At 46.4% G+C, this 23,991-nt stretch overlaps 1 protein-coding gene across 3 annotated transcripts in view; it reads left to right on the plus strand.

The window, feature by feature from the left end:
- Window positions 1-23,991, plus strand: part of CDH5 (cadherin 5) — a 197,527-nt gene that overhangs the window by 43,452 nt on the left and 130,084 nt on the right. For 2 of the 3 annotated variants that reach the window (XM_029608179.1, XM_029608177.1), the window contains exon 2: window positions 950-1,165. In XM_029608179.1, coding sequence (XP_029464039.1) covers window positions 971-1,165 — 195 coding nt within the window. In that variant the 5' untranslated portion in view covers window positions 950-970. Of the gene's footprint in view, window positions 1-496; window positions 624-949; window positions 1,166-23,991 lie in introns of all 3 variants that reach the window. The other variant, XM_029608178.1, reaches the window with a different exon arrangement.

The raw sequence follows: 23,991 nt of genomic DNA on the forward strand, positions 1-23,991 counted from the left end.
TCTGACTGCCATGGCAATGTTTAGCAAAGCCTTTAAAAAAAATCTTTATTTATTTTTATTAGAGCTTGACAAGTACTATGACACCAACCATAAGAATACATGGCACATCCACACATCACCAATTCAGCTTCTTATCCCACTAAGGGACGTTGTATGAGATTAGCCAGTAATCAAAAAAATTCCTATAGGTTTCCTATATTTAAGTTCTTCACAGTTAATCTTTCCATATCTGTCATTTCCCACCATAATTTGTAGGATAGTGGGCATGGTTTCCGCCAGCAGAGCGTGATACCTTTTCTAGCTGCCATATTTAAAACCCATATAAACCATTGGCCCTATTTTGCCTTTACTCCTAGAACAGCGGTTCCCAAACCTGCCCTGAGGGACCCTCAGTCAGTTAGGTTTTCGGGATATCCGCAATGAAAATGCGTGTGATAGATTTGCATGCATTGTATCCCTTATATGCAAATTTATCTCATATATATATTCATTGCAGATATCCCAAAAACCCAACTGGCTTGGAGTCCCCCCTGGACAAGTTTGGGAACCACTGCCCTTGAATGTATCTCAGACCTTTGATGTCGAAAGATATCCAACTTAAACAACAAATGGACAGTAAGCAGGTAATGCTGATGTGCCTACATTTCTCCCAAGGATGGAAATCTGCAGATCATTTGCTGAATGACATGAATTGTACACATCTTGAATAAAAACTTAATGTTGTTCACCTTTCACATGAATTCATCTCTTTTCCAAGTTCACGCTGGCTCTGTTATTCACCAACTGTCATTCTGTCTTTGCACATCTATATTTTGCATAAATTAGCATTGAAATTTTTTTAACATTTAATACACCAAAGTTATGAATACTATGTAAATCCAAAGTATTATCTTTCAAAAAATATATTATTGAATATTTTGATAGCTTCATATTTTCCACATTTTTTTAGGCTTGGACAGCATTAAAGAAGATGCAAAAGCGGATGATCATTCTTGCCTTGATCGTGGCCTGCCATGGCTTTATATTAGCCACAAATGATGCAGAAGAGTTAAAGACCATTGTGGAAAGTGATAACATTCACAAACGCATTAAACGAGATTGGGTATGGAATCAAATGCACATTACAGAAGAGCAGTCCTCGAACTTGCCGCATATTGTCGGAAAGGTAAATTCAAAGCAGAGCAGACGCCTTTCAGGCAGGCAGTATGGCTTTACTAGTCACATAGAGATCATGATGAAAGCTATCACTGAGATATGATTCAGAGGTAACAGTGACAAAGGGATATTTTACCCTAAAATTCAGATATCATTTTCAAAGTGTAGCTATCTCATTAGCAGGCCCTGCTTTGAGGTACATGGAGCAATCTTAAAAAATATATTTATATATATATATATATTAGGGATGTGTAGACAAAAAGTTTATGTTCATGTCCATAAGTCGAAAGGGGGGGTCAATTTCGGCCAATATGGACATATGTAGAATTCCATAAGTTGAGGCTATGTCCATACGTGCACCGGTTCCCTAAATAAAAATTTAAACCCCTCACCCTCCTTAATCCCCCCCCCCCCCCCCCCCCCAAGACTTACCAAAACTCCCTGGTGGTCCAACGGGGAGTCAGGACGCCATTTCTGTATTCCTTTGCGAGGAGCACGTGACGTCAGCGTCACGTCGGAGTGACGCAGACGTCACGTGATTCGCCGCGCGTTCGCTCCGGGACCCTCGTTGGACCCAACCGGAACTTTTGGCCAGAAGGAGCACAACTTTAATTTAGAGGGAAGGCATTCTCTGTAGCACTCTTCAGTCTTTCAACTGTCCGCAGCTTTCATGTCAGGTTTGTTGATATATAGGTATGGATTGTATATGAGGAAAGCTCATAAAGATCACAATATGTCGCTAGGCTAAAATTTGCAAAGAATGCTCTTGTCTGTGATATATCTAGAGAAACAAGTTTTGCCAGAGTATTATCGCACAGTGCGCTCTAGCACCCTAGCAGGTCTAGAGTTCAGGATATTCACAATGAATTACCTATGAGATTTATTGAAATACATTGGGTCGACAAGTGTGTGCAAAATGAAGCAGGATAATTGCACTCAGAATGAGCATGGCACAAGTCTAAAATGAGCCATCTCCAGCTTGTTTCAGAGTGTATAAAGATCAGGCTTACCATTCCAACCTTACAAACGGTACATCTAACACAAGTGAGAAATAGAGCGATCTCCATAGCTGGTCCTAAAATATGGAACGAATTACCTGAAAACCTAAGACTTCAGTAAAATATCCAAGATTTTAAATAAGAGCTTAAAACATGGCTGTTTCACAAAGCCTATAGGGCCGGATATTAAGAGTTATGCGGAGCAGCCTCGGAGGGAACTTTCCTTCCGCCCCCCCCCCCCCCACCTCCCCTCCCTTCCCCTACCTAACCCGCCCACAGCCCTACCTAAACTCCTCCCCTTGCCTTTAACTTAGAAGTTGCATCTGCCTCCAGGCAGGTATAGGTTGCACGTGCCAGCCAATGGCTGGCCCGCGATCCTAGGCACAGTGACAAATGGACACTGTGCCTGGAGGCTCCAGCCCCGCCCCGCCCCCAGATTGCCCCATCCCGCCCATGCCCCGCCCCCTTTTTCAAGCCCCGGGGCTTGCGCGCATTGCTGGGCCTATGCAAAATAGGCTCAGCTGCACAGGAGCAGATTCCCTTAAAAGAAGGGCTGTATAACATAGTCTGGGTAAAACAAATAAGCATGGGTGTAGCTTGCTTATTGCGGCGGTTACTACCCCTAACTAATCAAGCTAGACATTTCACTTGGATGCAGCTCCATCACTGCTCTCTACATTAAAGGTGGGGGTGGAAGGGAAATAGAACCAAAGAGCTAAGAGAAACAGATAAGTATGAGAGAAAAAATGTGTGAGGCTTGCTGGGCAGACTGGATGGGCCGTTTGGTCTTCTTCTGCCGTCATTTCTATGTTTCTATGTTTCTAAGTACCCAAAGGCATGCCACTTCACTTTCTCAATTATGAATCCGGAAAAAAGGGTCACATAGGAGGTGATCATTTTCAGTTGCTAAGATTGATGAAAAGTTTTTTGTCATAGATCCTGAATTTGGATGAGTTTTCACCTCTGTTAGAATCTTAATATTATTAAAGTCACTACCTCAGAGGATGTTTATTTTCTGATGAGGAAGACAATCTGGTAATGCAGAAATTCTTATTTTGGCTGACACCTCCCATGAATGATTATAGGGTCATCTGCTGCAGATATTGTAATGCATTAGGTTGAGGGGGTGTGGTTCCCTTTATTCCCCATATAATAAACACTTGTCTTTTCATTACTGGGAATCACTACTGAGGGTGTTTCATCTTTCTCATTAATAAAAGTTCTTCAAAAGGCCACGCAAAACCCGGTATAGCCTTAAAGTTCTTTGATCAGGGGAAAGCAGCTGCTCCATGATCTTGATGGCTCAGATCAAGAAGAAAATAAGACTCACTCTTCACAAAGTTGTTGAATGTTCCAACCAGAAATAAAGTTTACTGAAGTCAATGTTAATTTGCAGTGTAATGGTTTTATAAAAATAGGGTCAATCAAACTACGTGCTTGAATCCAATAAAGAAAGTTATATAAGTAACCCTTTTCTTCTGAGGGGCACCTCCTCAGAGGATAGTCACACAAGAATTTGTCTCTTGGTGTTTTCTTTCCTTGCCACTGTCCCCGGGGTGAGTTCTTTCTATGTGGGAAGCTTCTGCTATGGCCTACATGGGAGGAGTGACCTCTCCTTGTGATGGGTATTTTCTGAGGATATATAATCAAGGAGACTGAACACAGGATGGGGGGTTTAAATAATAAAGTTTACGGATTCTGTTAAACAACAAATCAATTTCCAAGAGTGGTAATTATCTGCTCAAGGATTATCCTTTTAATCTCCCTGTGCAAGTGCTGATTTCCTGGTTTTAGAGGTGGGTCCTGACTCCCTTGACCTGGGGAGTGTGGTGGCTTCCTGCTCCTCCTGGCTGGCCCTGAATGACACTGCTTCCCTGGGAATTTTCCCTAATCCTATCTGGGTCCCACAGATTTCACAGGATGCCCTGACCTGCACCTGTCTCCTGCCTGACGATCCTGAGAAGGGTCTTCCAAAATAATTCCTTGATTTGTAATTGGGGATTTCCCCTTTGTTCCCACAGAGTATGGTCAGGAATTGGTGACTTGACCGCTAAACCTGGGGTAATCTTCCTCAAAACCCAGTCTGAAATATTTCAAACTCAGTCCACACTCTGAAGCTTCCCTACCCGCAGCTCCTAACATGGTAGGATGTGCACCGGTTTGATTCTCCCAAAAGAATTTGGGAAAAGATCTAGGCCTCTCCAGTGGGAAAGGACCCTTCACCCTAGGGCTCCTCTCCCAATTAAAATCTCTCCTCGACTCCCCCTGCAAAACTCCCCTTGACCCTCTTATAGCCAGGTCCACTTCTTCAGCTACCTTATAGGGGAGGAGCTATGGGGAACTAGGGGCATCTAGTGGCATATCCATAGGGGTGCTACATTCTCCCCCTCCCCCCCCAAAAAAAAAAAAAACCAACCAACATTTAGGGAACCTGGATGTACCACGTACACAAGGTAACACATTTTGAGGTAGTTTGACACATTTTAGCATTTAAGGCCATTAAATGCATTCTGAACAACATTGGGAGTTCAAATTTGAACCCACATCTGAAAAAGAAGAATAAATTATTTTCACCTAGGGACCTCTTTGCAGGGGTCCCAGCTGAAACACAAAATTAAGCAATTGATTATTTTCAAAAAGAATCACTAACACCACTTTTTAAGCATTTTTTAGTTATTTTTATGTTTTTTCTAGAAGGATTTTCCTGGTTTTTTATAAGAACATGAACTTCATTTCATAATTTAAATAATGGGAAATGCCCCACTACATAGTAGTAACTTAATAGTTCATCCATTTCCAAAAGGGTAATAACCATATTGCCAATAACAAAAGGGGTGTCCATATCTTCAGGCCTCCGGCTCTTAGGAACCACCCTCAAACTCAGCAACTTCACCCTCCCTTGGAGGACAGGATATCAATCTTTTACTCTGTCTTCCACTGGAACTTCAGCATACCCAGGCCACTGGAACTTGAAGCTGGAGCTGTGAAGAAAACAGAGAGAGACAACAAAAGATAGAGAAAACTGGAAGTCCTTCTGTAGGAAAACAGTTCACCTTTTCTTCACCTTCCTCATGGGGCAATCAGAGGGGTAACTCCTACAAGATCCTTTTCAGTAGAAACAGCTGATGCCGGATCATAGTGATCTGGACTGGGCTTCTTGATAGCTACTTCGTTTGGGAGCAAGCAATTTATGGAATGAGCTCTTTGCTCCTCATTCCTCATGTGGTACACCCCTGCCTGTCTGTAGACATTCTGGCCTAGCTTCAGCTCTGCAATTTTCCTATCAAGGGAGTGTTTGTAGTCAGGGTGCTCCTCACATACTGTGTCCTTAACGATGCTGCAATCGGCATGCTCCGCCAACCAGCTCTCTCTGTTCAACTCCACATAGCTCATCACATACCCCAGTATGTATGGGTAGTGGAGACCAAAATGGCCCAGCACCTTCCGAGTGATGATCCTCTGTCCATGTGACAGTCTGTAAAGATTATTTCTTTCCCCTAAGTGTCTGGGGGTCACCCAGAAATGATCCCTTATTGTGATGGACAGCGATTCTGGAGCCCCAGAAGCTAAGCTGTCACCCGATGGTGATTGGACTTCACTGGGGGAAATGGATGAATCATCCTCTGGAAGTGATCCCCTTCCAAATGATACTCCAGAGCTGGGACAAGTAGCGAGGATCCCCATCGTCATGCCGCAAAGGTCTCTGTATGTTCTAGGAACTTTCACCACAAAGTTATCTTTCGGAGGCCCTATGGTGTAGATCTCCCAGGCCTCACAGGGAGTCTTCGCCATGTGCCTTTTGTCTTGTACCCACTGTGAAGGCAAGCCTCCAGATTGGCCTGATGAAAAGGAGGTAGACTTATCCTCAAATGGTAGGCCTCGGCCCCTGCTGGAGCAGAAACGGGGTGGTAAAAGAGTACTCTGCCCATATTCTTTGGGGGTGTCACGGGGCCCCTATTGGTCTCACCACCTCCAGTTTCCACTAGGCTTTGGCCTTCCATCTTGATAAAGACATCCCATTCTTGCTGTGGTGATGGAAAGCTCTGGGTCTCTACCAGGTATGCCCACAATAAAAGTCTCACATCACTGTTTGGCCCTGCCATTGCTGGCTTTAGTTAAAATGATTTTTATTGAGCAAACACAAAAACAGTATCAGACAAACATCCAGAGGGGCCTCTACTCTTGTACCCCTCCGGAGAACAGACTTACATATGGTAGTGTGCTCATATACAATTTTCCTCCCCCATCCCGTAAACGTCCCACCCTTCTTCCCCCCCCTCCCCCCCAAAAAAAACCTTCATCGACTGATGCGTAAGTTTGTGTGCCTGTTGGGGTATTAGCCGAGAGACATAGCAGGCTAACGTGACAGTCCCGGAGGAGAAAATGATCCTTGCATCCAGGCCCATTAATCATTGAGAATCCGGCTGCGAGCCTGATGTGAGAGCAATTGCAGATAGGCATCCCAGATCTTTAAGAATTTGCGACGATGTGCAGGTGAGGAACAGGAAGCCATATTTTCCATCTGAAGCAGTTTGTGAAAGGTGTTCCGCCACATCCAGTGATTAAGCACCATGGAAGTTTTCCAGTGCAATAGGATCAACTTTTTCCCCACATAACCCACCTTATAAATTAACATACGAGCCCCTCTAATCACAGTAGGGCACACACAACCAAATAGTAGCACCGCCGGCGAGAGGGAACCGTCATGTCCAATAATTTCGTCAAATAGACTGTAATAGAGGTCCAAAATTTCCAAATGCGGGGGCAATCCTAAAAGGAATGCGACAAAGTACAGGACTCGGTCAAGCATTTGGCGCATTGACTCATCCCCCGGAAATGCGCTTTATGCAAAAGGGAAGGAGACAGATAGGCCCGCCACAAAAATTTGTATTGCATTTCTCTATAGTAGGAGTTACTAGAGACACGGGAAATCCATCTATAGCCAGTATTTAGCATTGCTGGTGTGACCTCAAACACCCCATCACTGTTCCACCTCTCTGCCAGCCGCTCCCCAGGTGCTGTGGAGGTCAGATTTCGTAAACCTGCATAAACCTCAGATAAAGTAAGTTTTGCAGTTCTTTCCAACCTCAAAAGCTTATTGACAGCCTCAAAGACTGCCGGTGCCTTGCAGGCTACGGGCAGAGAACCAATATAATGCTTCAATTGCAAGTAGGGGAAAACCTGCTTAGGTCCAATATTGTATAGAGCGCTAAATTTGGAGAACGGCAAAATAACCCCTGCATTGTCCAAAACATGCCCTAGTTGTGTGATGCCTTTCAGAGCCCAGGACTGAAAACCAGCCGACTGGAAACTGGGTGTGAACTGTAAATTACCTTGTATGGGGAGCAAATAAGCACAGAGAGAGGGGATGTGTAGGCATTGACATAATCTTTTCCACACCACCCACATTGGTTCCAACAAATCATGAGCACGTAAGGTTTCCGGGAGGTGTTGGGTATCTGTTTGCAGGGTGTATCGGAGATCTAGTGGAGCCACTAAGGTCTGGTCAGCCAGAATATGTGTGTATGTCGATTCTCCCAGCAGCCACTCCCACACAATACGGAGGTTACTAGCCAAATTGTACAAGGCAAAATCTGGGATCCCCATCCCCCCAACCCCACCTCCCTCGAAGGAAAGTGAGAGCTATACAGGCCTTTCTCCCTCACCACAAAAATTTACAAAGGACCGAGTCCAGGGCCTTCAGATCTCTCCGAAGGAGAATGAACGGCAGATTTTGAAGAATGTAAAGCCACTGCGGAAGAACCACCATCTTAAACATTCACCCGACCCCCCAGTGAAAGTGGCAGGTCCCGCCATGTATGGAGTCTATCCCTCGTGCTCTGCAATAAAGGGGGAATGTTTAGCGAGTATAATTCATGGGGATCAACCGATAACTGCATCCCCAGATATCTAATATGGTCCTCCGCCCACCGCAAAGGAAAGGGTCCCTTTCATTGATCCCGCCCGTGCACGGATAACTAAGTGCTTCGGATTTATCCCAGTTATCTTTAACCCAGAAAAAGTGCCATAAACACGAAACAACTCCAAAAGAGCTGGGAGTGACCACCTTGGCTAGGTGAGAAACAACAAAATATCGTCCACAAAGGTGGCATATTTAAAAAGGTGGGTCTGGAACCGTATCCCTCTAATGGCCAGTGTAGCCTGGATCAAGCGTAACAAGGGCTCCAATGTCAGAAGAAATAACAGTGGGGAAAGGGAGCACCTCTGGCGCGTCCGTTGAGCAACTGCAAACATTGGAGATTGTGCAGAGTTGGCAGTTATAGCTACAGTGGGATCCTGGTATAGCAGATGAATGCTCTGTAGGAAAAATCCCCCAAAACCCCAGCGTTCTAGTAATGTAAACATATATTGCCAGTCAACCCAGTCAACGCTTTCTCAGCATCCAGACTGACCACTAGGAATGGATCCTCTACTCGCCGTCAAAGTGCCATGGCAGTAGTTACCATCCGGATGTTCGTAAGTGCATAGCGGCCCCTAACGAAACCCACCTGCCCTGGTAAGATTAAAGTGGGAAGGATTGCCACCAACCGGTCAGCCAAGATCTTAGCTACTAGCTTTTGATCGAAGTTCAAGAGCAATATGGGTCGATAAGATGCAAGCTGGAACTGGTCCCTACCAGGCTTGGGAATCAAGGTGATGTGCGCCACATTGGTGTGGGCCGGATAAGACCCCCTCTGTACTAGCGCATTGAAGGCCAGGGCCAGTAAACCTTTCAACTCGGCAGACAGAGTTTTTTAAAATTCTGCGATGTACCCATCCGGTCCTGGGGCCTTCAAACGCGGGGCCAAATGTATGGCTTGCTCTACTTCGGAGGCCGTAATGGGTCCGTTGAGGCGGAAAGTTTGCTCGGCCGTCAGGCTCGGCAGAGATACAGGCCAAAAAACAGTTGATGACGTCGAGATTTGGGCTCTCCGACCATAAAGGTCTGTGTAATACCATTGGAAGGCCTTCAAAATGCCTGGAGTGTTAGTCAAAAGTGTTCCTGTAGGGGCTCGCAAAGCTGTAGGGAACACTTTGCGAGTGTTCCCTACAGGAACACTCGCAAAGTGTTCCTGTAGGGGCGCGCCGTGCGCATTAAGTTGGCCAGCATTTTACCCGCTTTGTCACTATGTTGAAAAAGGCGAAATTGATAATAGATACTCTTTTTTCCCCTTTGGTGGAGCAATGTGTTCAGCGCTGCTTGTACTGCTAACAACTTTACTCAATTAGTGGGTGTACGCGTTTGTATATACAACCGTTTGGCCCTACGGAACTCTGTCGTGAAGGTCAACAAGCGCTGCAGGTCAACAAGCGATGCAGGTCAACAAGTCCTGCATCTTCCGTCGGTGGGCCAGATAGGAGATAATTTCCCCCCGGACAACCGTCTTCCCCACGTACCAAAAGAGAATAGGGTCCCCCTCGTGGTCTTTGTTGGACTTCAAGTAGTCCAACCATTTCCCACTTAAGAACTCCTGGAAGTTAGTATCTTCCGCTAGATAGTAGGGATACCTCCACACGGCGTTTGTTGGGACTGCAGCCTGCCAGTGAATCTCAAACCAAGTAGGTGCATGGTCTGATATACATATTTCCCCAATATTGGCATCCCCCACCCACGAGAAGGCATGAGTGCTAAGAAAGAGATAGTCCAACCGGGAGAATGATGCATGTGCCTGAGACATGTGAGTAAAATCCATCTCGGTGGGGTGCAATGTGCACCAAACATCCACCAAGCTAAGGGAGTTTTCCAGAAGCACGATCCCTTTACTATATGATCGGGAAGCCCCCGTCCCCTGGGACGTATCCAGACATGGTTCCCTGACTGCATTGAAGTCTCCTCCCACTTTCAAAACACGGTCCAGATACGGCAACAAACGTGTATAGATTTCCCAGAAAAAGGTGGGACAATATCTATTGGGGGCATACAGATTGCAAAGAACCACTGATATGTGATAGAGTTCTGCCCATAGTATTATGTATCGGCCCTGTGGATTCCGGAACTCCTGTTGGATAGTGATAGGTACCCTTTTATGTATGAGAATAGCCACTCCCGCTGACCTCGTGTTAGCTGTGGCGTAATGTACAGCCCCAACCCATCCCTGTCACAATTTCTGGTGTTCGATATCGGAGAGGTGTGTCTCCTGTAAGAATATAATGTCCGCCTCCCTCCGCTTCAACACGGTGTAGATCTTAGTACGCTTAACCGGGGAAAGTATACCCCTACATTCCAGGACACAATTTTAGTTTTAGGACCTTCCCCTCTGAGTTATGTGTGTTATTAAAAAAGTAGCAATGAAATTCACACCACAAGGGAGTACTCTCCCAGCTAGAGCACCATCTATGATTTCTTGAAACCCAGTCCTCCCCACTTGAAACCACAAACCATTATATAGTCCTACCCCAACAAGCACCAGACACAAGGCCTTTACAATTCTCCCCAACCCACTTCCCTCCCCAACCCTCCCCCCACCCACCCAACCCCCTTCCTCCTCCCCACCCTCCCCCTCCCTATTCCCACTACCCCTGTCCCTAATCCCCACAGATTAGCCTCGCCCGCCCTAAGGCAACGAGTGGAGCACATTGCGACACGATCTGGACCCCCTTTCCCCCCCCCCCCCGGGTTGTGTCTCCCCCCCCCCCCATCACTAGAGCAGGCCTGAAATCATTCATAACATAACAATGGCGTTGCATCGGTTCTAAACACATATAGTACGAGTTGTATACCAAATAACATGAGGTGATGAGTAAAGACAACTGGTGAACTCAATACCAATGAAGTTTAACATTACATGAAACATAGGCATAAGAGATAATAACTTGTATACCCAGCAAGCCAGACTGAGTCCAGGGAGATGTATGAAACATTGTGTGGGTTACCCCACTGCCTGCGCAGGTTCAACGTAGCAGAGCCAGCCACATTGGGTAAGACCCAATGACTAGCCTACAAGTCTGGCCACTGGGGCAATGAACACGAACTCTCGCCCACCAAAAATCCCAGTCACTCTATTGGACCCCAGCACCAGGAACAAATAAATGCGGTGGGAATGTCTGCCAAATGTCCTCTAGTCTCTGGACTTGAAAGCAGGAACTCAAACCGCCAGACTAGTGGTGTCCCCGTAGCTGAAGAGGCCAAATCACCCCTGAAAAAAATTATCAGGTCTCGCCGGCTGGCGTGCGATGCGCCCCGCCAGACTGTCCAGCAGGCAGAGACTGGATGAATTTGTGAAGCGCTCCGACATCAGTAAACCAGCAGGTCCCCGCTGCTGTCTGGACACGGACTTTGGCAGGGTATATGATAACAGCTCGCAGTCCCTTGTTGAATAATTGAGAACAATACGGGGCGAGAGCCCGACACTGTCTTGAAAAGAAAAAGAAAAGTCTTGAAATATTAATATTTTTTTGTTCGCATACATCAGAGGTTCGCCTTGCCGGACCGCCCGCAGGACGGCCGTTTTGTGCCAAAAATGTAAAAGCTTGGTGATTACCACCCTTGGCCGTGCCCCGTCCGACCTTTTAGGACCCAGTCTGTGCACCCTCTCTACCCGGAGAGGGCCGTGATCCTCTGGAATGCGCAGCTAATCAGCCAGCCATCGCTCCAAAAAATTAGCCAGGGTGTTCTCCTCTAATTCTTCTGTCAGCCCTACAAATCATAAGTTAGAATGGCGTGAGCGATTCTCTAAGTCCTCTAACTGTTTTTCAACCACTAGCTTCAGCGCAGCAATTTCGGCCTGAGCTGCGTGGAGGCCATCTTGGTTCGCCGACACCCGCGCCTCCACCTCGACCACTCGTTGCTCGAACCTCGCCATTCCCATTGTCAGCTCGGTCAATTGAGCCGAGATTTTTTGTAATTCGGGAGTAAATGCTGTGATCATGGCTGTGGTCAGTTCCGCTGTGCTTACCACTTTCGGCACCCCAGCATCTGCCACGCCCGCGTCATCCTCTGGCGCTGAATCAGGCACCCGGGCCTTGTCCTTGTCTCTGTCTTTTTTTGCTGTTAGGGATGCCATCGGAATGCCAGGAGTAGGTGAGATGTTGCCCCTAGGTGCCTACGCTGTGCCGCGCTTAAAAAAAATGATCAGAAGGCTGGCGATGGGGGGGGGGGGATACCCAAAGGTTAGGCCCAGAGAAGGGAGCGCACATCTGCTCTCTTCAGCGTGTCATGTGATCTCCCCGCCATTGCTGGCTTTAAGTACTCCTCCTCCACGGTCACATTGGGGCCCTCTCCATACACGAACTTCGGAGTTGCTCCTTCATCTCCAGCTGCACCACTTATTGCAGGTGGACTACATGACTCTCCCAAGGGATGTCTCTTCACCACTGATGGTTCCTTTCCCCGACCGGCTTTGTCGCTACTTCCTTCATCGGATCCCACTGGTGAAATCTGTGTGGCTCGCCTCTGAGCTGCCATTGGCTCAAATGTGCTCCCTGGGGAGAGGCCCCCTTTCCATTCTATGGTCACTTCGGACCCCACTCTGACCTCTGTGAATAAGGCCGTGTTGCACCAGAGCAAATAGTATTTACTGTCTGCGGCTGCTGACAAGCGCTGCAATCCGCGCACTCCTTGGCCAAGCTGGAACCACACCCCGACAGGAACATCTATAGGCCTCCCCTGTATTGAACAGAAGGAGCCAGTCCCATTAGGCCGAGTGCGAACCCGGGCCCCCTGATGGGAAGCAAGGCATCTCTCACCCATCGACCCCTGGTCACTTGTATGGTCGTCCTTTCCTCGATTGGCTGAGGCGGACTGCTCCCTTCGGAACTGGCCTTAACTGTCATGGTGCGGTGTGGCAAAGATAGTATTTTAGGTGTAACACCTCGCCTCAGCCACTGTTCACTCACATACTGTTCAGAGGGGTTTGTGCTCTCTTTCTTGTTTTTTTGACAATGTCAATAATCCGGGCTGCTCACTCGCACACTTGATTTGCTGCGTTTGCAAACCTAGGGCCGATGCTTACTGCTCCAACCGGTCTCTGTAATCTGCACACACCGTTCCTCATGCTAAAAGTGACATCGAAAGCACTCTGCCAGTTTTATACTGCCTGATTGGTGATATGTCACGCACGTCATCACTGACATCATCCGCACGCCATGCACATCCTCCTTGTCTTCGCATCCTTCCTTTCCTGCCAAACCTTGAACATGGGAACGAGCGCCATCTTTGTAAGGTTCACGTTTTTTCTGTAATACTCTTGTGTACACTGTATGACCGCCAAACATCATAATTATAGCTGTAAGCACATGATTGCACTTTTCCACCACCATGGGCTCCACCTTCGGCACCATTTTATGGAAACCTTTCCTCCTAAAGAGCATCTCCTCAGAGGGTATATACAAGAATTTGTCTCTTGGGGCTTTTTATCCTTGCCACTGTCTCCAGGGGTGAGTTCTTTCTATGGGGGAAGCATCTGCTACAGCCCACATGGAGGGAGTGACCTCTCCTTGTGATGGGTATTTTCTGAGGATATATAATCAAGGAGACTGAACACAGGATGGGGGGTTTAAATAATAAAGTTTACTGATTCTGTTAAACAGCAAATCAATGTCCAAGTGTGGTAATTATCTGCTCAAGCATTATCCTTTTAATCTCCCTGTGCGAGTGCTGATTTCCTGGCTTTAGAGGTGGGTCCTGACTCCCTTGATCTGGGGAGTGTGGTGGCTTCCTGCTCCTCCTGGCTGGCGCTGAATATCACTGCTTCCCTGGGAATTTTCCCCAGTCCTATCTGGGTCCCGCAGATTTCACAGGATGCCCTGACCTGCACCTGTCTCCTGCCTGAAGATCCTGGGAAGGGCCTTCCAAAATGATTCCTTGATTTGTAATTGGGGATTTCTCCTTCTTTGTTCCCGCAGAGTATGGTCAGAAATTGGTGATCTGACTGCTGAACCTGGAGTAATCTTCCTCAACGGCCAGGCTGAAATATTTCAGACTCATCCAAACTCTGAAGCAGCTTTACTTCCCTACACACCTGGCAGGATGTACATCGGTTTGATTCTCCCAAAATAATTTGGGCAAGGCTATAGGCCTTCCCAGTGGGAAAGAACACTCTAGGGTTCCTCTCCCAATGAAAATCTTTCCTTGACTCTCCCAGCAAAACTCTCTTTGACCTTCTTATAGCCAGGTTCACCTTTTCAGCTACCTCAGATGGGAGGAGCTGCCAATTCCTAATCCTATCTATGGAGAACTAGGGATATAGAAACATAGAAATGATGGCAGAAAAGGACCAAACAGTCCATTCAGTCTGCCCAGCAAGCTTATGGTAGTATCTACTGTGCCATACAAGTCACTCCTATATTTATCAGTTTCCTAGACCGTCAAAGTCAGGGCCCAGGATGTAATGCTCATTTTCAACTGAAAACTACCCAGCTAGTTTTTCTTTCGCAAATAAGGATAAAGCACAGGTGTTAAATGTGCCGTGAATGGACTTTGCACCTGATATTTTGTGCGGGAAGTTGAGAGGCATAAACAGTGTTCCTGCTTCAGAAAACATCATCTTCCTTCTGACTTAAATATGCCCCCTAACCCCTATCTCCAGACACACTTCCATGCAGTCCAGCTGAAAGAATATGCACTATGGAAGACTGCATGTACTTATAGCAAAACTGACGAGGGCAGTGTTCAGACAGGTGCATTCATCCAGTTCAACACAGTTGGATTGCTTTGGAAACCACATTCATAATCCCTTACATGGCCCAACTCCACGGAATACAACAGGGGTGAAAGAACCTAAAAAAAAGGAAAAATAGAAATCTTCCACTCATGGCAGAAAAATTACTGTCATGATTAGAAAGGACTTAAAATGATGCTCTATGGGAGTTATGCATGCATAAAGAAGACTAAATAAATTGTTTCTGTCTGATAGAGGATAAAAATACATTTACGTATTTGGATAAATAAGTGTTTGCAGGGCAGAGTGGAAGATGTCAATGAAGCATTTATGGTGGGTCCTCTCCTATCACACTTCAAGTATTTTTTACAGGCTTCATTTTTTTACTTTTTTTTTTTTTTTTTGCTGAACATATTCCAGTGATCTGCTTTTACAACTGTTGCTGTTTGAATGAATCGAGTCCTTAATGTCACACACAGAAACACAAACCAAGTAGGTTCGTCAAAAAAAGAAAAAAAGTGAGAGGTCAGGGAAACTGCTCAGGGGAACTCTTGAAATCTGAACATAAGTCAACCAAAAACTTTCTCTGAATGGAGAAGCCGGTCAGCCAAACAGTTAGTGTTGTTAGTAAAAGTTAACTGTCACTTCCTACCTTTCCTTTAGATTCCATTTATCGTAACCCAACAAGTTAAATTGCTCTAGGCCACCACCGGCTAAAAGCTTGATGACTGTAGGTAGATGTCATACAGAATGATTCCTGAACTTGCTTCAAGATATCTACATAATTACACCTCTATAACGAATCCACTCTTCTAAAGAAAAAATCCATCCTTTGATTTTTGTAATTTTCAGTGCTATTTTGGGTACTGTGCATGAAATCAATGAAATAAGTTGGGAAAACCTTCTGCAGAGATTTAAACCAGAAAAAAAATATATAGGAAGCAAAACTACATGCTATGTGCTTTTGTCTTCCTTCCTTTTCCCCCAAGTGTCGAAATCTCAGCTTAATCAGCAGTACACAGACACAATGCCCCATTAAAAATGAACAGGAAATTCACTTAAAAAAGAAAACAATAAGAGAAGTTAAAACAGGACTAAATAAATAGTATTGTAAAAAAAAAAAAGCTAGAAAAGCTTCCTTGAGAAAGAAGAAGGGCCTATGTTCAGCTAGATTTCTGAGCCCGTTAACTGGCCAAAAATACAGGACACAGTATTTTTCTGATGTTGCAAAAAAAAAAAAGAAAAAGATATTTAGGTCGGCTTGGGGAAACTTTGTCTCTAACCTATGAAGATTTATTCCTGAGATTAATTTCACACACATTCAAAGCAAATCCGCTTTTTGTATAGTGAGTTGGACTGGTCTACTTTTTGAGTATCTTTATATTTATACTTTTTTTTTTAATCACTGATGAGGCCCAAGTTGTACTCAAGTACCAACAAATCTCCAGGCTATGTACTTACCATGGAATTTACAGGTGGGGAGTTTTCCCTCGCTGTATGTTCATGAATTGCCTTTTGAAAATCAGCTGGGTAGCAGCACAGGGACATGTACTAAAAGTAAAAGTGAAACACGATTTTGCAGGTATTTTTTCCCACACTGGCCAGAGGTGTTCCGGGTTGATGGAGCTGGAGCAGGTGAAGTATTTACATGCGTGTGTTCGATTTTGGAAAACATGCACATAAATACATATGGAGGAAGTTACGCCTTCGCGAGAGCAGAAGTAACTTTGTGCATGCATGTCCGAGCGCATACCCCGGGCTGACCCAGGAATGTTCAAAGTGGATTTATGCGCATAGGTCCGCTTTTATGCAGAGGCTTTAGCCCTATGAGGGCTACTGAAAATTATCTTGTGGCTGTTCTATTACCCACCCACCCTGGGCTACACCATAGGGGTTAAGAACATAAGAATATAAGAAATTGCCATGCAAGGGTCCATCAAGCCCAGCATCCTGTTTCCAACAGAGGACAAACCAGGCAGAGTGTCTGGCCAGTCTGCTGCAGTGTTGCATTGAAATATGAACCTCCCAATGATGTCACCACCTTGGCAACGCCCATCTCAATTTCTCCAGCACAGGCTATCCAATTGTAAAAACTCAAGAAGACGTTAGTTAAAGTACACCTCTTTTCCCACCAGAAAATAAACCATAGAAAGAAGTGAAAAAAGAAAATATATATAAAGATGGGAGGGACAGTATAAACCTCTGTCTAACAGGCCGATACAGTAAAAGTCGCGGGAGAGAAGGCGAGCACCCGCTCTCCTGTGCACGCAATTTAGTATTCAAATGAGGGCCCGCGGCAAAAAAAGGCGCTAAGGACACTAGCGCGTCCCTAGTGCCTCTTTTTTGACAGGAGCGGCAGCTGTCAGCGAGTTTGACAGCCGATGCTCAATTATGCCAGCGTTGGTTCTCAAACCCGCTGACAGCCACGGGTTCGGAAACCAGATGCCGGCAAAATTGAGCATCCAGTTTTCAACCCGCGAGCCGCAGGCTGTTTTTAATTTTTTTTTTTAATTATTTTTTACTTTTGGGACCTCTGACTTAATATCGCCATGATATTAAGTCGGAAGGTGTACAGAAAAGCAGTTTTGTTGCCAAGGTTGCAAGGTGGTGTTTGTCGGGGGGATGGCCAGTGTAAACATGCAAGTGATGTAATAATAACATCATTCTAGTCAGCAATAGCATGTAATAAAAATGTATAATTTGAATATGCTAGCCCTTTTATATTTTAAGAAAGGGACCCTGGCATTTTGAGATATGCATGGTATGAATTCCTCTGGTATGTGTGGGGGGTGAATGGTGAGAGTTGACTAGTGGGAAAGAGACTGGTTGGGGTGGTGACTGGTGAGAGAGAGAGGCAGCCTGTGTGTGGAGGGCTGACTGGGGAGCACCGTGGATGACTGTATGTGCTGACAGATGGGGGGGGAAAGAAACTTGTTGGGGTAGTGACTGGCAAGATAGAGGCAGCCTGGTGTGTGTTGGGGGGGGGGGTGACTGGTGAAAGAGTAAGTGACTGGGGTGACTGTAGGGAGAGACTGGCTGGCATGGTGACTGGTTAGAGGGTGAGTGACTGGGGTGACTGTATGTGCTGACAGGTGGGAGAGAGACTGGTTGGAGTGGTGAGTGGTGAGAGAGAGAGAGACAGCCTGTGTGTGGGCTGGGGTTACTGCATGGTGTGACAGGTGGGAGACTGGTTGAGGTGGTGAATGGTAAAAGAAAAGCAACCTGGTATGTGTGGAATGTGACCTGTGATTCCATACAGTCACCACATTCACTGCCCCCCCCCCCCCACACACACACAACACACAGACACACACTAGGCTGCTTCGCTCTCTCACCAGTCACCACCCCAACCACTCTCTCTGTCACCCTATACAGTTTCCCCAGGCACTCCCCTCTCATCAGTCACCCTCCACACCCCACCCCAATTGGTCTCTCTCCCACCTATCACCCCATACAGTCACACGTTGAAGTGAAGACATGACACCAAGACTGATGCAACAGCATCCAGGACGAGACGAGGAACTTGACGAAGTCCAGACGAGACGAGAGCTGGGAGGGTGAACATTGGCACTGTCTCTCAGGGCACCCTACACAGTCTACCCGCGGGACTGGTCGCGGACCACCCTGTCCCACTGCGTGCCCTACACAGCCCGAGGAGACTGGTCACGGACCACGCTGAGGTGGGACTCCGACGACGAAGCCAGATGTCGCCCGAAGCACCACAAAGGCTGGCAGGACATGACGGCTCAGGAGCACAGGAACGAATTCCACCTGTAGGCAACTCCACGCTCGGGAAAGACGTCATCTGAGAGAGCACGGCCTGACAGGTACCAGAAGGCTCAGGAGCACTGAAGCGAACACCAAGAAGGGCAGGACACCAAGGAACCTTGAACATCAGGAAGCGGAGGATCAAGACGAGACACCAGGACACCTGGACGAGGACCTCAGGCATGAAACATGACTTGACATGAAGAGACGAAACGAAGAGGAGCTCCACAAAGAAGACCTGACGGAGCTCTGGCAGGCAGGAGTCTCCAGAGTGAAGTAACTCCGATGCAAGGCGAAGACTGAAGTGACGGAGCAGCCCTTTTATAGGGCTGGAGCAGGAAATCAGTCCTTAGGTGGGGCCAGCACACTTCCTGTGTCTGGCCCTTTAAATTCTGTAGAGAGGCGCGGCCGCACGCCTAGAGGAACAGGAAGCTAGCTGTGCAGGACAATGGACAGCAGCCTGCACAGCGTCGATGTTGCAACGAAGCAGGGCAGGCCTGAGAAACAGGCCCCGATGATGGCAGCAGCTCCAGCCACTACAGGAGGCCCCTGGGGCGGCTCCAGCTAATTGAGCCCGGGGATGCGGCTTCCGTGCCGCAAAGATGTCAGCGACGTCAGCGGTGGCTTCCAACCGCATGATGTTGTTCCGGTCCGCGAAAGGGCAGGCTGCGAAGAGAAGTTGAGTCTGCAGCTCCAGCCGCACAAGAAGGCCCAACATCGGCGGCGTCCATGCCGCGTTGGGTGAAGAAGCAGAAAAGTAAGTGCCTGCTCACTGGGGGTTAGCTCCGCGGGCAGGGTCCATGACAACAAGGAGCAACAGTGGGATTTGAACCCTGGTTACCACTCCTCCACTCAGTTTTATGGAGCAATTGGTTCTGGAAACTATGGGAAAGGGAGCAATTTTAGATCTAATTCTTAGTGGAGCACAGGATTTGGTGAGAGAGGTAACGGTGGTGGGGCCCTTGGCAATAGTGATGATAATGGCCCATATTTTAGTAGGTATGCACGGGCGTAGATTTGTGCGCGCAACCCGGCGTGCACAAATCTACATCCGATTTTATAACTTGTGCACCTTGCACGCGCCGAGCCCTGGGCAGTCCCGATGGCTTTCCCCGTTCCCTCCAAGGCAGTTCCAAAATCGGTGCGGCCTCGGAGGGAACTTTCCTTCCACCCCCCCCCCCCCACACACACACACACACACCTTCTCCCTTCTCCTATCTAACCCTCCCCCCAGCCCTACCTAAATCCCCCCCCCCCCCACCTTTATTATTTAAGTTGCGCCTGCCTCTGGGCAGGTTAGGTTGCATGCGCCAGCCAAGTGCCGGCGCACGATCCCCTGGCCTAGCGGACCTTCGGAGGCTTCTGGCCATGCCCCCACCCCGCCCCGGACCGCCCACGCCCCGTCCCTTTTTTCGAGCCCTGGGACATACGCACGTCCCGGGGCTTGCGCTCGTCACCAAGCCTATGCAAAATAGGATTGGTGCGCACAGGAGGGGTTTAAAAGGGTTACGCACATATATTACGCAAGTACCCTTTTAAAATCCACCCCAATATGATCAAATTTGAAGGGGGACAGTAAGTAAATCTATGGCTCTAGTGCTAAGTTTTGAAAAGGGAAACTTTGATAAAATGAGAAAAATAGAAAAAAACTGAAATGAGCAGCTACAAAGGTAAAAAGTGTACAAGAGGTATGGACATTGTTAAAAAATACCATCTTAGAAGCACAGTCCAGATGAATTCCACAATTTAAGAAAGGTGGAAGGAAGGCAAAATGATTACCGGCATGATTAAAAGGTGAGGTGAAAGAGGCTATTTTAGCCAAAAGATCTTCATTCAAATATTGGACGAAGGATCCAACAGGATATAGCATAAGCGCTGGCAAGTTAAATGTAAGACATTGATAAGACAGGCTAAGAGAGAATTTGGAAAGAAGTTGGCCTTAGAGGCAAAAACTCACAGTAAAAACTTTTTAAAATATATCTGAAGCAGAAAGCCTGCAAGGGAGTCAGTTGGACCGATAGATGATAGAGGGGTTAAAGGGGCACTTAGAGAAGATAAGGCCATCACTGAAAGATTAAATGATTTCCTTGCCTCGGTGTTTACTGAAGAGGATGTTGGGGAGATACCCATTCCAGAGAAGGTTTTCATGGGTAATGAATTCAGATGAACTAAACCAAATCACGGTGAACCTAGAAGATGTGGTAGGCCTGATTGACAAACTGAAGAGTAGTAAATCACCTGGACCGGATGAAATGAAATTTCAGATCTATTAGTTAAACTTTGTAACCTATCATTAAAATCATCCATTCTACCTGAAGACTGGAGGGTGGCTAATGTAACCCAATATTTAAAAAGGACTCTAGGTGTGATCTGGGAAACTACAGACCAATTAGCCTGACTTCAGTGCCAGGAAAAATAGTAGAAACTGTTCTAAAGATCAAAATCACAGAACATATAGAAAGATATGGTTTAATGGAACAAAGTCAGCATGGCTTTACCCATGTCTTGCCTCTCAATCTGCTTCACATTTTTGAAGGGGTTAATAAACATGTAGATATAGGTGAACCGGTAGATATAGAGTATTTGGATTTTCAGAAGTCATTTGACAAAGTTCCTCATGAGAAGCTTCTAAGAAAAATAAAAAGTCATGGGATAGGTGGCGATGTCCTTTCGTGGATTACAAACTGGTTAAAAGACAGGAAACAGAGAGTAGGATTAAATGTACAACTTTCACAGTGGAAAAGGGTATACTGTGGAGTGCCTCAAGGATCTGTACTAGGACCCATGCTTTTCAATCTATATAAATAAAAATGTTAAATAGTTTGGACAAAATCGCTAATCTCAGAAACCACTGAACCGATTGCTTTCAAATTTGGACACAACCTTCATTTCGCATACAGGAAGGTTCTTCTGTACTTACATTACAGATATGTCACACCTGTGACAGGTAAAATATGTTTAAAGATTTTTTCCAGAAAACAGCAACATCTGCTGGACGTAAGCGCCATCTGTTACACCTTACACTAACACACGCTACACTAATCATTTTGCCAGTCCAGGTCCACGTTTCACTTCCATTTTAACACATTCACGCACTTTTTTCGCCGGAAGATAACTATTTCCTTTACAGATAAAATACACCCACCGCCCTCCTCACGCCCCCCATACACATGCCAAATTGATTTACTTCCCACAGCCTCTCAACACACATAAAACCACCCTCCTCACACCCCCCACACACATGCCAAATTTTTTTACTTCCCGGGCTCTCACAACACACACAAAACCTGACAGAAGTCCGGGAGGCTCCAGCGGGGGTAATTATTTAGAATTTTTGGGACGTCAAGAACAAAAGTGGATTTTCACGTTGGACACCGTTTTCCCAAAAGGATTAAATCGGGAAATTGAGTGGCATCTATTTTCATAATCATACATTTTTATATTGGTCTGTCTGTCAGTCTCCCCAAATCGGCGCGCATTAATCCTGGGAACCGATGATCGGCTCCCGCGAGAAAGGTGATTTCATCACCTGTTTTTTGGCGCCTAAATTCTGCCTTTAAAATGCCTGGTTGTGCTAAGGGTAAATGCACTCCCTGTTACTCTTTGAATACTGCACCAAGGTATGTTTCATTTCACTGTTTAAACTTTACATCGGTATTAGTCCATTATTTGTTGTCCTGATTTTTAAACTATTCTAACATTGCAGATTTGACTGAACTCCTGTTGGTCCCCCCGATGCAGCCTTTGGGCGAAACACGGCTCCGTGTTGGGGCACCTTGTAAAATGTGTGCTTTATTGAACTGATGCAGTGGAGTTGCCGCAATAAAAAATTTATTTGAATTTATCTCTTTATGAATTGATTGGAATTGACTTGTGATCAGGACTAAAAGTTCTATGTTCTGCACTTTGGTTTTTTGGTAATTGAAATCTCCCATTATTATTGCACTACCAAATTGGTTTGCTTCCCTGATTTCTCTTAGCATTTCATCATCTGTCTGACCATTTTGTCCAGGTGGACGGTAGTATACTCCTATCAATATACTCTTACCCAACACACATGGAATTTCTACCCATATAGATTCTACTGAGCATTTAGTCTCTTGTATGATCTTTATCCTGTTGGACTCTATACCCTCCCGGACATAAAGTGCCACACCCCCACCAAGTTGATCCTCCCTATCATTGCGATATAATTTGTACCCTGATATAGCACTGTCCCTTTGGTTATCCTCCTTCCACCAAGTCTCTGTGATGCCAATTATGTCAATCTCATCATTTGCTGCTATACACTCTAACTCTCCCATCTTACTACTTAGACTTCTGGCATTGGCATACCTGCTTTTCAGTTGTTTGGGATAATTCGGAAATCATTAGCTTTGGTGATTTTTTACATATAGGCATATGAACTATGTTTGCATTTAATGGAACCTCTCTGTTGGGATGCCCTAACTCTCCTGTTTCATTAGTATCCTTCAAGGATACATTTCTCCAAACCATGCACTGCTGAGTGACTGTCGGCTTTCCCCCTTGTTCTAGTTTAAAAGCTGCTCTATCTCCTTTTTGAAAGTTAGTGCCAGCAGCTTGGTTCCACTCTGGTTAAGGTGGAGCCCATCCTTTCAGAAAAGTCTCCCCTTTCCCCAGAAGTTTCCCCAGTTCCTTACAAAGCTGAATCCCTCTTCCCTGCATCATCGTCTCATCCACACATTGAAACTCTGGAGCTCTGCCTGCCTCTGGGGACCTGCACGTGGAACAGGAAGCATTTCAGAGAATGCCACCCTGGAGGTTCTGGATTTCAGCTTCCTACCTAAAATCCTAAATTTGGCTTCCAGAACCTCTCTCCCACATTTTCCTATGTCGTTGGTGCCCACATGTACCACGACAACCGGCTCCTCCCCAGCACTGTCTATAATCCTATCTAGGTGACGCGTGAGGTCTGCCACCTTCGCACCAGGCAGGCAAGTTACCAGGCGGTCTTCACATCCACCAGCCACCCTGCTAGCTACATTTCTAATAATCGAATCACCAACTATGATGGCCGGCCTAACCCTTCCCTCCTGGGCAGTAGCTCTGGGAGATTTGTCCTCAGTGCGAGAGGATAATACATCACCTGGAGAGCAGGTCCTTGCTACAGGATCACTTCCTGCTACACCAGGGTGATGTTCTCCTATTGGGAGACCTTTCTGATCCAAGGCAGCAATCTGAAATCAAGAAGAGAGAGTGGGGCCCCCGAGGAGCGGGTACCCCTTGGTAAGTTGAGGAGGCAGAACAGCAGCGAGAGAGTTATCCCCCTTGCTAACTCGATTCGTAGTTGCAAGCAAAGACCTTTTAAGTTGGAAGCGGATCACGTCACTACGGGGGACGCCCCCGAGGTTAGCGCCCTTGCCGGTACAAACTCTGGAGCGTGCGCGCACCCTTACGTCATCAGGAACATGGCAGATCCGCAGCGTCAGGCCAGCCTGGGGACTCCAGGG

Source organism: Rhinatrema bivittatum, chromosome 7 (assembly GCF_901001135.1).
Source record: "Rhinatrema bivittatum chromosome 7, aRhiBiv1.1, whole genome shotgun sequence".
NCBI classification, from domain to species: Eukaryota; Metazoa; Chordata; class Amphibia; order Gymnophiona; family Rhinatrematidae; genus Rhinatrema; species Rhinatrema bivittatum.